The following is a 16,706-nucleotide window of genomic DNA, read 5'->3' on the forward strand; positions in this document are numbered from 1 at the left end:
TTCACGTATACACATGTTTATACCAAGGATTTATTTACTATACAAATCCTTGTTTATACTCAATACATTCACACTAAACATAATAATGCAACATACATGTTAAAATATAGCAGAAGTCAATTTACAAACTACCATAACCATACATTCAACTAAAAAAGACTAACATAAATCACAAGTATCGTGTAAGAATTTTTAAAAATATTGGGGTATACATGGGTAGGCATTGTATTCGTGAAATTTTTTTTTGCCCGAGCGATTCTGAATAGGACAATTAAGGGAATTTCTATGTCCGAAAAAACGTATGTGTATGCTCTTCAATGAACATCCCTTGTTTTCGTTTGTAAAGAAGCAGAGGGCTGGCACTGTGATTTTTCAGAAGGAGGTGTAGCCAGCATGAAGTTCAGAACAGTTGTCGTATCTAGGTCAAATATGTCAATTTTGAAATGTATAACAAATAACAGTCAAAATAAATGAATTAGTAACATCATGTGCACCATTTAAGGTGGTACGGGAGTCTAAAATAAAAATGATTAGAATTTTTGTTAAATACTAAGGCTTTTCTACCTAATGGCATAGCTATATATTACCTTAGCCGTATCTGGCAAAACTTTTCGGAATTTCGATCCTCAATGCTCTTCAACTTCGTACTTTATTTGGCCTTTTAAACTTTTTTGGATTCGAGCGTCATGCACTGATGAGTCTTTTGTAAACGAAACGCGCGTCTGGCGTGTATATAAAATTTAGTCCTGGTATCTATGATGAGTTTATTTACTTCCACTGGGTCGATGCCACCGCTGGTGGAGATTTATTTCCCCGAGGGTATCACCAGCCCAGTAGTCAGTACTTTTGTGCTGACATGAATTATCATTGATATGGTTATATTTATAAATTTAATGTTCACAAAATTTTGATTTTTTTAAAATACTAAGGCTTTTCTACCCCAGGCATAGATTACCTTAGCTGTATTTGGCAAAACTTTTCGGAATTTCGGTCCTCAATGCTCTTCAACTTCGTACTTTATTTGGCCATTTAAACTTTTTTGGATTCGAGCGTCACTGATGAGCCTTTTGTAGATGAAACGCGCGTCTGGCGTATGATACAAAATTTAGTCTTGGTATCTATGATGAATTTATTTCATACTTTGCCAAAACGTAGCATCTATTGATACATGTCGAAAAATATAATAAAAATGATAGGCCACCGCACATTTTGTCAAGCTACGGGACGGGAAAAGATGGTAAATTTTGTATGGATGATACAGGTAAAAACACCATTTTGTAAATAGAAACTTTACAAAATAATAGAATTGTTCAATACTTCTGGCAAAGATAGCTTTCATACACTGCTTTGAGAATATCAAAAGAAAAGATAGGGTCACCGTACGTTTTTTCCCGGCTAAAATACAAAATAGGAAAATTCCACGTAGAATCCTTCAGAAAATGCACTGTTTTAGAGTTACCTCCCCTCACAAAATGCCAATTAAAATAAACTAAAAACAACCAAAAATAGTTAATATTTATAAGTTGTATTCTTAAAAATTGTTTCTTATAAATGAAAATTCACATTGAATATCTGCATTCCTGCATCAAATTTTGCTAACTTGATCATGGAAAATCTGGACCTTTGGTTCTCTTTTTTTTTACGATTCAAGATGGAGGTAGACACCCCAAAAAATTACTTACTCGTTATCCGACCGTGCAAGGGCTGTATATAGCCAGTCAAGGTCGTTAAAAACTTCCATTTGTTGTAAAAAATTACCGACCGTGCGAGGGCTGAAAAGCCAGCCAAGGTCGTTAAACCCATGTATAAAAAATTAAAGTGGTCTTCCTTAATTTTATTGAATTTAGAGCATGGGTTTGTTCACAAAGCGAAAGAATCACGTCATATTATAAGAATTTATTATTAGTACTTGATCGTGTGCGTAAATAGCCAGAGCCTTTCTTTTATCCAATGGAAAGTCCCTAAAACATTAAGCCCGATGTAAACAAAGCGCTAATTTCGAAAATGGCTGATTATATGAAAACAAATGAGACCCCTGGTTAATGACAGGTCTCTACGTTGTTAAAAGAGAAAAGAAAGGGTATTTTATGAAGTTAAATCTTTGTGAGACAAAAAAGTTGATTGTTTAGCAACTATATAGTAAGCAAATATTGGAAAACTAATAGAATGGCGGAGGATAAACCTGAATACTTGTCGGCAGAAGCACTTCGTAATCGACTGTATCACAGTCTTCGGGATAAAGGGGCTGTAGACACGATTAAGGTAATAATTTGAATATATGTAGGTAAAGTAATAAACAAGCAATTCATCAAATTCACGTGCGTAATTTTTAACTGAAAAATTTCAGGAGAAGAAAAACGTCATTTTTGGTGTGATAAACATGTGTGGACATGTTTCTCGGTGTATATTTATATTGTTTTCTACATGTTCATGTCCCATATTATTATAAAATTTAACAATAATTAACTCACTTCATTTTGGCGTAGTTGAACCCTAGTATTAAATATGAAGTGACTTATATGTGTTGGACATGGTCTATACAGATGAGGGGAACGATAGGAGGGGTCGTGGACCCGAAATCCCGGGCTTAAAAACATGAAATCCCGGGCTTAAAAATACAAAATCCAGAGGTCCCGAATCTGAAAAAAAGAATTTCAGGATCCCGAAGGTGTCAATCGTGAAATCCCGAGCTTAAAAACACTATCCTGGAGTCCAGATAAAGGTCCTATCCCCCCTCATAGATGACATCATGATCCAACAGCTGCAGCTTGTCTGGCAAAACAGCCTATGGATGTCAGAGCAAATATGGACTAATGTTTGCCATAATCATGCTAATTAGAAAATACTTATTAATATTGATGGTATTTTTGTGGGTCTAGCTGTTAACTTAATGCTTGAGGGGGGATAGGACCTTTATCAGGATTTCGGGATTGACCTTTTCGGGTTTCGGGAATCCTTTTTTTTGGATTTCGGGATGTTGGGATTTACTTTATTTAAATTGGGGAACTTAGGATTCTGTTTTTTTAAGTCTGAGATTTCAGGATCAGGACCCCTCCTATCCCCATGCTTCGCTCATAAGACCATGTACAAGTCAAAAGGCATCTGGTCAAATCAGCCCTTGCTAAAGTCATTTCAGCATTTAGTTGGTCTTTATTCTAAACTTTTTGATTGAAATATAAAAAATAAATATATTTATTCAATATTTTTAACATTGGTGCTTAAATGGCTACAGCGGTGCTTAAATGGCTACATCAGGTGCTACATGGCTACATCGGGTGCTGATTTAACCAGGTTCCTTCATAGGTATCTGAAAACATGGTTACTTTTCGAAATCAATTGCTAGTTTCAGCTCAATAACATGAATGATTGACTTCATTGTTACATTTTCTTTATTATTTGAAATACATCTATCATGCTTATGAGGTATGAATCATATACTGGGGATTCATTTATTTTTGTGGGTACCAAATTTCGTGGTCAAAGGAAAACTTGTATATTCGAGGATATTTAATATCCTGGTTTTGCTGTACTCACCATGCCCATGAAATCCATGAAAATTGGTATCCAAGGAATAATAATGAAAATCCTGTTTCTTTAAATCATTTAAATAAACTGGTAATGTTTTTTTTTTTTCCAATTGTGACTTGGATAAAGTGTTGTATCATTGGCACTCATACCACATTTTCTTATATCTATATAATGATATTATTATATAGTCAGCTTTAATTCCTCTGAGTTGATAAAAAAACCAAAACATGTACAAATATCAAGTGTTTTCAGTGACAAATTTGTTATATATATGTAAATGAAAGCTAGTGGATTATTGAATCAATTTTCTGACATAGACAGTCAAAAAATGAAAATTGTTTTTACCCTAACTCATACATGTAATTTGACTTTTGAAAGAAGGAACAAAAAAGGCCTTTTTATGTCTTAACTCTGACTGATAACATGTACATGTTGTAGCACCTCTGTTTTTCACTCCTTTTAAATGCATGGTATATCTGTCAACAAATTTCAGATATGTATATTAAATATTCCACTTTTTTTTTAAAGAGCCAGTTGAGAAACAAAATAGTTGAAGAATTACAACAGTCTTATAAAGGTCACTTATCGGTCAGAGATCTCAAACTGCCAGACGAAGGATCTTTACTACACAGAGCAGCTAACAGTCTAGTCGCTGATCACCTTAGGAGTTGTCAGTATGATTACTCATTTAGTGTGTTCCTTCCTGAGAGTAGAACAGCTAAGGACAAGGTCAGTATAAATAGGTCAATACTACACAGCTAACAGTCGCGTTGCTGATCACCTTAGGAGTTGTCAGTATGATTACTCATTTAGTGTGTTCCTTCCTGAAAGTAGAACAGCTAAGGACAAGGTTAGTATAAATAGGTCAATACTACTCAGCTAACAGTCTAGTCGCTGATCACCTTAGGAGTTGTCAGTATGATTACTCATTTAGTGTGTTCCCTCCTGAAAGTAGAACAGCTAAGGACAAGGTCAGTATAAATAGGTCAATACTACACAGCTAACTGTCTATTTGCCAATTACCTTAGGAGTTGTCAGTATGAATACTCATTTAGTGTGTTCCTTCCTGAGAGTAGAACAGCTAAGGACAAGGTCAGTATAAATAGGTCAATACTACACAGCTAACTGTCTATTTGCCAATCACCTTAGGAGTTGTCAGTATGATTACTCATTTAGTGTGTTCCTTCCTGAAAGTAGAACAGCTAAGGACAAGGTTAGTATGAATAGGTCAATACTACACAGCTAACAGTCTATTTGCCAATCACCTTAGGAGTTGTCAGTATGATTACTCATTTAGTGTGTTCCCTCCTGAAAGTAGAACAGCTAAGGACAAGGTCAGTATAAATAGGTCAATACTACACAGCTAACTGTCTATTTGCCAATCACCTTAGGAGTTGTCAGTATGATTACTCATTTAGTGTGTTCCTTCCTGAGAGTAGAACAGCTATGGACAAGGTCAGTATAAATAGGTCAATACTACACAGCTAACAGTCTATTTGCCAATCACATTAGGAGTTGTCAGTATGATTACTCATTTAGTGTGTTCCCTTCTGAGAGTAGAACAGCTAAGGACAAGGTCAGTATAAATAGGTCAATACTACACAGCTAACAGTCTATTTGCCAATCACATTAGGAGTTGCCAGTATGATTACTCATTAAGTGTGTTCCTTCCTGAAAGTAGAACAGCTAAGGACAAGGTTAGTATGAATAGGTCAATACTACACAGCTAACAGTCTATTTGCCAATCACCTTAGGAGTTGTCAGTATGATTACTCAGTTAGTGTGTTCCTTCCTGAAAGTAGAACAGCTAAGGACAAGGTCAGTATAAATAGGTCAATACTACACAGCTAACAGTCTAGTCGCTGATCACCTAAGGAGTTGTCAGTATGATTACTCATTTAGTGTGTTCATTCCTGAAAGTAGAACAGCTAAGGACAAGGGTGCAATCAACAGTTTTTTTCTATGACGTCATGTTTTGAGGGACCATGCATATGTGACCCTTACTGGTGGACTGATTAATAAAGATACATGTATAAAACTAGATATCACTGGAATCAGAATGTTCTCTAGTTTATAATGAAATAAAAATAATGTGTACTTTTAATATATTATAAAAATTTCATCCAATGAACATGGGGGAAAAAAGGTATAATTTTAACATAAAAAACTTGAAATCAGGTCAAGTGCACACCCATGAAGACATGATCCATGCACATTTTTCATAATCGAAACTGTATGAATTTTGTAGGTTTTTACCTGACCTTTCAAAAAAATCTTATTTCATGGTACGGTTTCCTGCTCCGAAAAGAGCTACAGTGGCTGCAAATAAGTTTTCAATTTTCACTGCTAAAAAAACAGACTGTTTACAGTGTTGTCTCCCCTTGAAACATGTTTATTTAATATAATTTTAAAAATTATTTCAATCATTCAACCTGTTTTAATTGAAAGCTAATTAACTATTTTTTACAATCAAATACAAAAAACATGATACTTTTTCACCAAGTAAGTAAATAAACAGGGGTTTTCCTCCATGGTTATTTTTAGACGGGGAATAACCCCTAGTTTTTAGTACGAAACTGTTTATAGCACCCCAAGGTCAGTATAAATAGGTCAATACTACACAGCTAACAGTCTAGTCGCTGATCACCTTAGGAGTTGTCAGTATGATTACTCATTTAGTGTGTTCCTTCCTGAGAGTAGAACAGCTAAGGACAAGGTCAGTATAAATAGGTCAATACTACACAGCTAACAGTCGCGTTGCTGATCACCTTAGGAGTTGTCAGTATGATTACTCATTTAGTGTGTTCCTTCCTGAAAGTAGAACAGCTAAGGACAAGGTTAGTATAAATAGGTCAATACTACTCAGCTAACAGTCTAGTCGCTGATCACCTTAGGAGTTGTCAGTATGATTACTCATTTAGTGTGTTCCCTCCTGAAAGTAGAACAGCTAAGGACAAGGTCAGTATAAATAGGTCAATACTACACAGCTAACTGTCTATTTGCCAATTACCTTAGGAGTTGTCAGTATGAATACTCATTTAGTGTGTTCCTTCCTGAGAGTAGAACAGCTAAGGACAAGGTCAGTATAAATAGGTCAATACTACACAGCTAACTGTCTATTTGCCAATCACCTTAGGAGTTGTCAGTATGATTACTCATTTAGTGTGTTCCTTCCTGAAAGTAGAACAGCTAAGGACAAGGTTAGTATGAATAGGTCAATACTACACAGCTAACAGTCTATTTGCCAATCACCTTAGGAGTTGTCAGTATGATTACTCATTTAGTGTGTTCCCTCCTGAAAGTAGAACAGCTAAGGACAAGGTCAGTATAAATAGGTCAATACTACACAGCTAACTGTCTATTTGCCAATCACCTTAGGAGTTGTCAGTATGATTACTCATTTAGTGTGTTCCTTCCTGAGAGTAGAACAGCTATGGACAAGGTCAGTATAAATAGGTCAATACTACACAGCTAACAGTCTATTTGCCAATCACATTAGGAGTTGTCAGTATGATTACTCATTTAGTGTGTTCCCTTCTGAGAGTAGAACAGCTAAGGACAAGGTCAGTATAAATAGGTCAATACTACACAGCTAACAGTCTATTTGCCAATCACATTAGGAGTTGCCAGTATGATTACTCATTAAGTGTGTTCCTTCCTGAAAGTAGAACAGCTAAGGACAAGGTTAGTATGAATAGGTCAATACTACACAGCTAACAGTCTATTTGCCAATCATCTTAGGAGTTGTCAGTATGATTACTCAGTTAGTGTGTTCCTTCCTGAAAGTAGAACAGCTAAGGACAAGGTCAGTATAAATAGGTCAATACTACACAGCTAACAGTCTAGTCGCTGATCACCTAAGGAGTTGTCAGTATGATTACTCATTTAGTGTGTTCATTCCTGAAAGTAGAACAGCTAAGGACAAGGGTGCAATCAACAGTTTTTTTCTATGACGTCATGTTTTGAGGGACCATGCATATGTGACCCTTACTGGTGGACTGATTAATAAAGATACATGTATAAAACTAGATATCACTGGAATCAGAATGTTCTCTAGTTTATAATGAAATAAAAATAATGTGTACTTTTAATATATTATAAAAATTTCATCCAATGAACATGGGGGAAAAAAGGTATAATTTTAACATAAAAAACTTGAAATCAGGTCAAGTGCACACCCATGAAGACATGATCCATGCACATTTTTCATAATCGAAACTGTATGAATTTTGTAGGTTTTTACCTGACCTTTCAAAAAAATCTTATTTCATGGTACGGTTTCCTGCTCCGAAAAGAGCTACAGTGGCTGCAAATAAGTTTTCAATTTTCACTGCTAAAAAAACAGACTGTTTACAGTGTTGTCTCCCCTTGAAACATGTTTATTTAATATAATTTTAAAAATTATTTCAATCATTCAACCTGTTTTAATTGAAAGCTAATTAACTATTTTTTACAATCAAATACAAAAAACATGATACTTTTTCACCAAGTAAGTAAATAAACAGGGGTTTTCCTCCATGGTTATTTTTAGACGGGGAATAACCCCTAGTTTTTAGTACGAAACTGTTTATAGCACCCCAAGGTCAGTATAAATAGGTCAATACTACACAGCTAACAGTCTATTTGCCAATCACCTTAGGAGTTGTCAGTATGATTACTCATTTAGTGTGTTCCTTCCTGAGAGTAGAACAGCTAAGGACAAGGTCAGTATAAATAGGTCAATACTACACAGCTAACAGTCTAGTCGCTGATCACCTAAGGAGTTGTCAGTATGATTACTCATTTAGTGTGTTCCTTCCTGAAAGTAGAACAGCTAAGGACAAGGTCAGTATAAATAGGTCAATACTACACAGCTAACAGTCTAGTCGCTGATCACCTAAGGAGTTGTCAGTATGATTACTCATTTAGTGTGTTCATTCCTGAAAGTAGAACAGCTAAGGACAAGGGTGCAATCAACAGTTTTTTTCTATGACGTCATGTTTTGAGGGACCATGCATATGTGACCCTTACTGGTGGACTGATTAATAAAGATACATGTATAAAACTAGATATCACTGGAATCAGAATGTTCTCTAGTTTATAATGAAATAAAAATAATGTGTACTTTTAATATATTATAAAAATTTCATCCAATGAACATGGGGGAAAAAAGGTATAATTTTAACATAAAAAACTTGAAATCAGGTCAAGTGCACACCCATGAAGACATGATCCATGCACATTTTTCATAATCGAAACTGTATGAATTTTGTAGGTTTTTACCTGACCTTTCAAAAAAATCTTATTTCATGGTACGGTTTCCTGCTCCGAAAAGAGCTACAGTGGCTGCAAATAAGTTTTCAATTTTCACTGCTAAAAAAACAGACTGTTTACAGTGTTGTCTCCCCTTGAAACATGTTTATTTAATATAATTTTAAAAATTATTTCAATCATTCAACCTGTTTTAATTGAAAGCTAATTAACTATTTTTTACAATCAAATACAAAAAACATGATACTTTTTCACCAAGTAAGTAAATAAACAGGGGTTTTCCTCCATGGTTATTTTTAGACGGGGAATAACCCCTAGTTTTTAGTAGAAACTGTTTATAGCACCCCAAGGTCAGTATAAATAGGTCAATACTACACAGCTAACTGTCTATTTGCCAATCACCTTAGGAGTTGTCAGTATGATTACTCATTTAGTGTGTTCCTTCCTGAGAGTAGAACAGCTAAGGACAAGGTTAGTATAAATAGGTCAATACTACACAGCTAACAGTCTATTTGCCAATCACCTTAGGAGTTGTCAGTATGATTACTCATTTAGTGTGTTCCCTCCTGAAAGTAGAACAGCTAAGGACAAGGTCAGTATAAATAGGTCAATACTACACAGCTAACTGTCTATTTGCCAATCACCTTAGGAGTTGTCAGTATGATTACTCATTTAGTGTGTTCCTTCCTGAGAGTAGAACAGCTAAGGACAAGGTCAGTATAAATAGGTCAATACTACACAGCTAACAGTCTATTTGCCAATCACATTAGGAGTTGTCAGTATGATTACTCATTTAGTGTGTTCCCTCCTGAGAGTAGAACAGCTAAGGACAAGGTCAGTATAAATAGGTCAATACTACACAGCTAACAGTCTATTTGCCAATCACCTTAGGAGTTGTCAGTATGATTACTCATTTAGTGTGTTCCTTCCTCAAAGTAGAACAGCTAAGGACAAGGTCAGTATAAATAGGTCAATACTACACAGCTAACAGTCTATTTGCCAATCACCTTAGGAGTTGTCAGTATGATTACTCATTTAGTGTGTTCCTTCCTGAAAGTAGAACAGCTAAGGACAAGGTTAGTATGAATAGGTCAATACTACACAGCTAACAGTCTATTTGCCAATCACCTTAGGAGTTGTCAGTATGATTACTCAGTTAGTGTGTTCCTTCCTGAAAGTAGAACAGCTAAGGACAAGGTCAGTATAAATAGGTCAATACTACACAGCTAACAGTCTATTTGCCAATCACCTTAGGAGTTGTCAGTATGATTACTCATTTAGTGTGTTCCCTCCTGAAAGTAGAACAGCTAAAGACAAGGTCAGTATAAATAGGTCAATACTACTCAGCTAACAGTCTATTTGCCAATCACCTTAGGAGTTGTCAGTATGATTACTCATTTAGTGTGTTCCTTCCTGAAGGTAGAACAGCTAAGGACAAGGTTAGTATAAATAGGTCAATACTACACAGCTAACAGTCTAGTCGCTGATCACCTTAGGAGTTGTCAGTATGATTACTCATTTAGTGTGTTCCTTCCTGAGAGTAGAACAGCTAAGGACAAGGCTAGTATAAATAGGTCAATACTACTCAGCTAACTGCCGAGTCACTGATCATTTTAGGAGTTTTTAGCATGACAACTCATTTAGTAGTTCCTTCCTGAAAGATGAACAGATAAGTGCAGGGTCAGTATAAATAGGTCAGTTCTCCACATCTTATCAAGTCGCGGATCATTTTAAGAGTTTTTAGTATGACAACTCATTTAGTAGTTCCTTCCTGAAAGTAGAACAGCTAAGTGCAGGGTCATCAGAAAAAGGTCATTGCTCCTTATTGTAGTATTTTAATCAGTAAGACTTTCTAAGATAGCAATAGGAATACTTAAAATCTGAATTCAAAATAAGGCATAAAGCTACAGTTTTCAATTTGTTAGCGGGCATGACGTAAAATGGCGAATCAAAGAATTCAACTTTATTTATAGCTCATATAGGACAATGCTGTTGATTAAAAAATACTCCATTCCAGGACCTTTTGTTTTCCAAATAATTAATATATCCAATAATTGATAAGTTCCAGGTCGACAGGTTCAAACAGAAAGATTTGAAAGCAGAGAAAACTGTGTATCTTATAATCGGCATGACTTCATCAGATGACAATACCAATACTAAAATAAGGCTTACGCATAGTTATATACCTTAATTCAGTCACGGACCCGCGAAATCACAGGTGTGTTCTAGTATATAATAATAGATGTAATATTTATCTTCAGATATTTCCTACAGAAGATATCCTCCAATTACTTGGTATAAGTCCTTCCTAAGTTCTGTCAGTAAGACTATTATGATATATAATAATAGATGTAATATTTATCTTCAGATATTTCCTACAGAAGATATTCTACAATTACTTGGTATAAGTCCTTCATCAAGGCTGTTCAAAAAAATGGTAAGTAGAATTTTCATTAGAAAATAAAGATCTACTTATCCCAATGATTTCTACCATGTCTGTCAAATTGTCATCGTGAATTGTCTGATCAGACAAATATCTTGAATTGTTTGATCTGACAAATATCGTGAATTGGCTGATCAGACAAATATCGTGAATTGGCTGATCAGACAAATATCGTGAATTGTTTGATCAGACAAATATCGTGAATTGTTTGATCAGACAAATATCGTGAATTGGCTGATCAGACAAATATCGTGAATTGGCTGATCAGACAAATATCGTGAATTGGCTGATCAGACAAATATCGTGAATTGGCTGATCAGACAAATATCGTAAATTGGCTGATCAGACAAATATCGTGAATTGGCTGATCAGACAAATATCGTGAATTGGCTGATCAGACAAATATCGTGAATTGGCTGATCAGACAAATATCGTGAATTGGCTGATCAGACAAATATAGTGAATTGGCTGATCAGACAAATAGTGTGAATTGGCTGATCAGACAAATATCGTGAATTGGCTGATCAGACAAATATCGTGAATTGTCTGATCAAACAAATATCGTGAATTGTCTGATCAAACAAATATCGTGAATTGTCTGATCAGACAAATATCGTGAATTGTCTCATCAGACAAATATCGTGAATTGGCTGATCAGACAAATATCGTGAATTGTCTCATCAGACAAATAAAACATTTGTCTGTTCTGGTCAAATGTTTGGGAGACATTCTCTTTTGGTTGTGACTTATTATCTATTTCTAACTAATACCTGACCAAAACAATCACTGCATAAAATACTTTTAATATGTGCTTTTAGCATTCAAACACAAAAACAATGACTGCAAACAATTCATGAAGTGCCTATATCATTCATACAACAAGTTAATATCAAAACAAACAATGCATAAAACACATAAATCACAGACACTATTTGTATTACAGGTTATTATTGTTCTGTATCTTATTTCAGGTGTCTGGTAAAAAAGATCATGCTACAAAAGGTAATACAAGTTATAGCAATGTCAAATGTAATGAATACCAAACAAATTATAGCAATGTCAAATGTAAGGAATACCAATATTATAGCAATGTCAAATGTAATGAATACCAATATTATAGCAATGTCAAATGTAAAGAATACCAATATTATAGCAATGTCAAATGTAATGAATACCAAACAAATTATAGCAATGTCAAATGTAAGGAATACCAATATTATAGCAATGTCAAATGTAAGGAATACCAATATTATAGCAATGTCAAATGTAAAGAATACCAATATTATAGCAATGTCAAATGTAAGGAATACCAATATTATAGCAATGTCAAATGTAAGGAATACCAATATTATAGCAATGTCAAATGTAAGGAATACCAATATTATAGCAATGTCAAATGTAAGGAATACCAATATTATAGCAATGTCAAATGTAAAGAATACCAATATTATAGCAATGTCAAATGTAAAGAATACCAATATTATAGCAATGTCAAATGTAAGGAATACCAATATTATAGCAATGTCAAATGTAAGGAATACCAATATTATAGCAATGTCAAATGTAAAGAATACCAATATTATAGCAATGTCAAATGTAAGGAATACCAATATTATAGCAATGTCAAATGTAAGGAATACCAATTATAGCAATGTCAAATGTAAGGAATACCAATATTATAGCAATGTCAAATGTAAGGAATACCAATATTATAGCAATGTCAAATGTAAGGAATACCAATTATAGCAATGTCAAATGTAAGGAATACCAATATTATAGCAATGTCAAATGTAAGGAATACCAATATTATAGCAATGTCAAATGTAAAGAATACCAATAGTTAACAAATTATAGCAATGTCAAATGTAAGGAATACCAATATTTAACAAATTATAGCAATGTCAAATGTAAGGAATACCAATATTTAACAAATTATAGCAATGTCAAATGTAAGGAATACCAATATTTAACAAATTATAGCAATGTCAAATGTAAGGAATACCAATTATAGCAATGTCAAATGTAAGGAATACCAATATTATAGCAATGTCAAATGTAAGGAATACCAATATTATAGCAATGTCAAATGTAAGGAATACCAATATTATAGCAATGTCAAATGTAAGGAATACCAATTATAGCAATGTCAAATGTAAGGAATACCAATATTATAGCAATGTCAAATGTAAGGAATACCAATATTATAGCAATGTCAAATGTAAAGAATACCAATATTATAGCAATGTCAAATGTAAAGAATACCAATATTATAGCAATGTCAAATGTAAGGAATACCAATATTATAGCAATGTCAAATGTAAGGAATACCAATATTATAGCAATGTCAAATGTAAAGAATACCAATATTATAGCAATGTCAAATGTAAGGAATACCAATATTATAGCAATGTCAAATGTAAGGAATACCAATTATAGCAATGTCAAATGTAAGGAATACCAATATTATAGCAATGTCAAATGTAAGGAATACCAATATTATAGCAATGTCAAATGTAAAGAATACCAATAGTTAACAAATTATAGCAATGTCAAATGTAAGGAATACCAATATTTAACAAATTATAGCAATGTCAAATGTAAGGAATACCAATATTTAACAAATTATAGCAATGTCAAATGTAAGGAATACCAATATTTAACAAATTATAGCAATGTCAAATGTAAGGAATACCAATATTTAACAAATTATAGCAATGTCAAATGTAAGGAATACCAATTATAGCAATGTCAAATGTAAGGAATACCAATTATAGCAATGTCAAATGTAAGGAATACCAATTATAGCAATGTCAAATGTAAGGAATACCAATATTTAACAAATTATAGCAATGTCAAATGTAAGGAATACCAATTATAGCAATGTCAAATGTAAGGAATACCAATATTTAACAAATTATAGCAATGTCAAATGTAAGGAATACCAATTATAGCAATGTCAAATGTAAGGAATACCAATTATAGCAATGTCAAATGTAAGGAATACCAATTATAGCAATGTCAAATGTAAGGAATACCAATTATAGCAATGTCAAATGTAAAGAATACCAATATTATAGCAATGTCAAATGTAAAGAATACCAATATTATAGCAATGTCAAATGTAAGGAATACCAATATTATAGCAATGTCAAATGTAAGGAATACCAATATTATAGCAATGTCAAATGTAAAGAATACCAATATTATAGCAATGTCAAATGTAAGGAATACCAATATTATAGCAATGTCAAATGTAAGGAATACCAATTATAGCAATGTCAAATGTAAGGAATACCAATATTATAGCAATGTCAAATGTAAGGAATACCAATATTATAGCAATGTCAAATGTAAAGAATACCAATAGTTAACAAATTATAGCAATGTCAAATGTAAGGAATACCAATATTTAACAAATTATAGCAATGTCAAATGTAAGGAATACCAATATTTAACAAATTATAGCAATGTCAAATGTAAGGAATACCAATATTTAACAAATTATAGCAATGTCAAATGTAAGGAATACCAATATTTAACAAATTATAGCAATGTCAAATGTAAGGAATACCAATTATAGCAATGTCAAATGTAAGGAATACCAATTATAGCAATGTCAAATGTAAGGAATACCAATTATAGCAATGTCAAATGTAAGGAATACCAATTATAGCAATGTCAAATGTAAGGAATACCAATATTTAACAAGTTACAGTATTGTAGATCAATGAGGTAATGTCAAATGTAAGGAATACCAATATTTAACAAGTTACAGTAGATCATCGAGGTACTGGCAAAGTCATAACCAAGAGTAACCTTTCAATGATTTAACTAGTTACAGTAGATCAACGAGGTACTGGCAAAGCCATAGCCAGGAGTAACCTTTCAATGATTTAACAAGTTACAGTAGATCAACGAGGTACTGGCAAAGCCATAGCCAAGAGTAACCTTTCAACGATTTAACAATGCTGAGGGCCCAGAGCCCTCACTACTTAAGAATCAAGTAGCAATGACTTCATTTTTTATAACTGAGAGGAGGAAGTGATGAGATTTGAAAAAGTAGTGTTTATTCACTCTCATCACTACAATGTGATTGGATTGAAATAATGATATAAAGTGTGTCATATTTTTATTTATTTTTCTGTAGTTCAATTCATACCTGAGGGTACAATTAAAGAATCATTTGTTTCAGTTTATGCCTTACATGTATAGTTTCACAATTATATTTTTCCTCTAGTCAGAAAATGTTTGTTATTTTAGGATTTTTGTGGCAGATATTGTGTGAGTTATCTGCTCTTCATTCCAATGCTTCCAATGAGGCAGGTGTGCAGACAGATTTAATCAGAGTTGCAGCAGTATCATCTTTAGGTATGTATGAGTTATCCCCCCTTTATTCTACTTCTTTCAATGAGATTATAATGAATAAGCCGCAATGCAGAGACACTAACTTATGCAACTCTTATTTATAACGTTTTTAAATTTACCTAATGTATTGTAAAGTCATGTGATTAGTATGCTTTTGCATGCATAATGTCTCTAGTCAGTGTAGTGAAATATGCACACTTCTTTGTATCATTCACAAAAGCAAAGAACTACCACTAAACCAAACAAATAAACCCAATAATTAAATAGCTTCGTAATACTTACTACTTTATAACACCTTAATAGGCCTACTTCATTTATGTTAACAGACAAAACAAAACAACTTATGATGATATAAAGTTATCCCTACACACTGTAAAGTATTGATTTACTTTAAATATATATGTTAACTTGCAGTAAAATGAGATGTGTGATCTATGCAGAAGTTTGCTATCCTATCTTGATATTCTGTAATGATTTATTATTTTAGACGAGAGACTTAATGGTGTAGATGATTTTTACTCCTCCAAGAAAGATGAACACTTTAGAACAAGTTCTGCTGCTGTAGAGGATAGACTGATGTCATTTCAGAGACAGCTGGAGGAAAGATACAGAACAGATCTCAAATTAGAGGTATGGATATTGTATCATTAATATGCTTCAAGTCAAAAATAGTTTGAACTTCACTTATTTCTCTCACTAGAACTATCTAAAAAGATGTCAAATAAAGCAATTGAGGAACAATGAAAATAAGATTTCACTGTGTGCAATCAGTTAGAATTAACAAATGATTAAGAGTAACTAAGTCTCTTCCTACACTAAGCAACATAATGTGACACATTAGCTTTAAAAATAAATTCTAAAAGTGACTCATCTGTATCAAGGGTACTCTAAGGGAAAAAAGGTATTCTGTTGATTTTTTTTCTGAGACAAAATTAGTAAAGGGTATGTAACATGAGTCATGATGTTACACCCCTTAACTTAGCAGGAAAAAATATTTCTCAACTGTATTGAGCCAGGCATATACAATGTCACATTTCACACATACACTGAGTAATGATAAAACAGATGTGACTGCCTGAAGTAAAAAGAAAGAGTCATATAAACCTATTGCCTACTCAAA

The 16,706-nt window shown here is 33.4% G+C and overlaps 1 protein-coding gene across 1 annotated transcript in view; it reads left to right on the forward strand.

Moving 5' to 3' along the window:
* The first annotated feature begins 1,963 nt into the window (after positions 1-1,963).
* The window catches only part of LOC134697210 (centriole and centriolar satellite protein OFD1-like), a 62,248-nt gene continuing 47,505 nt past the window's right edge, over positions 1,964-16,706 (forward strand). Inside the window, exons 1-6 of the mRNA XM_063559333.1 lie at positions 1,964-2,262; positions 4,057-4,257; positions 11,147-11,215; positions 12,193-12,223; positions 15,482-15,589; positions 16,074-16,216. Of these exons, the coding sequence (XP_063415403.1) occupies positions 2,167-2,262; positions 4,057-4,257; positions 11,147-11,215; positions 12,193-12,223; positions 15,482-15,589; positions 16,074-16,216 (648 nt within the window). The 5' untranslated portion in view covers positions 1,964-2,166. The remainder of the gene's footprint in view (positions 2,263-4,056; positions 4,258-11,146; positions 11,216-12,192; positions 12,224-15,481; positions 15,590-16,073; positions 16,217-16,706) is intronic.

Source organism: Mytilus trossulus, chromosome 14 (genome assembly GCF_036588685.1).
Source record: "Mytilus trossulus isolate FHL-02 chromosome 14, PNRI_Mtr1.1.1.hap1, whole genome shotgun sequence".
Lineage (NCBI taxonomy): Eukaryota > Metazoa > Mollusca > Bivalvia > Mytilida > Mytilidae > Mytilus > Mytilus trossulus.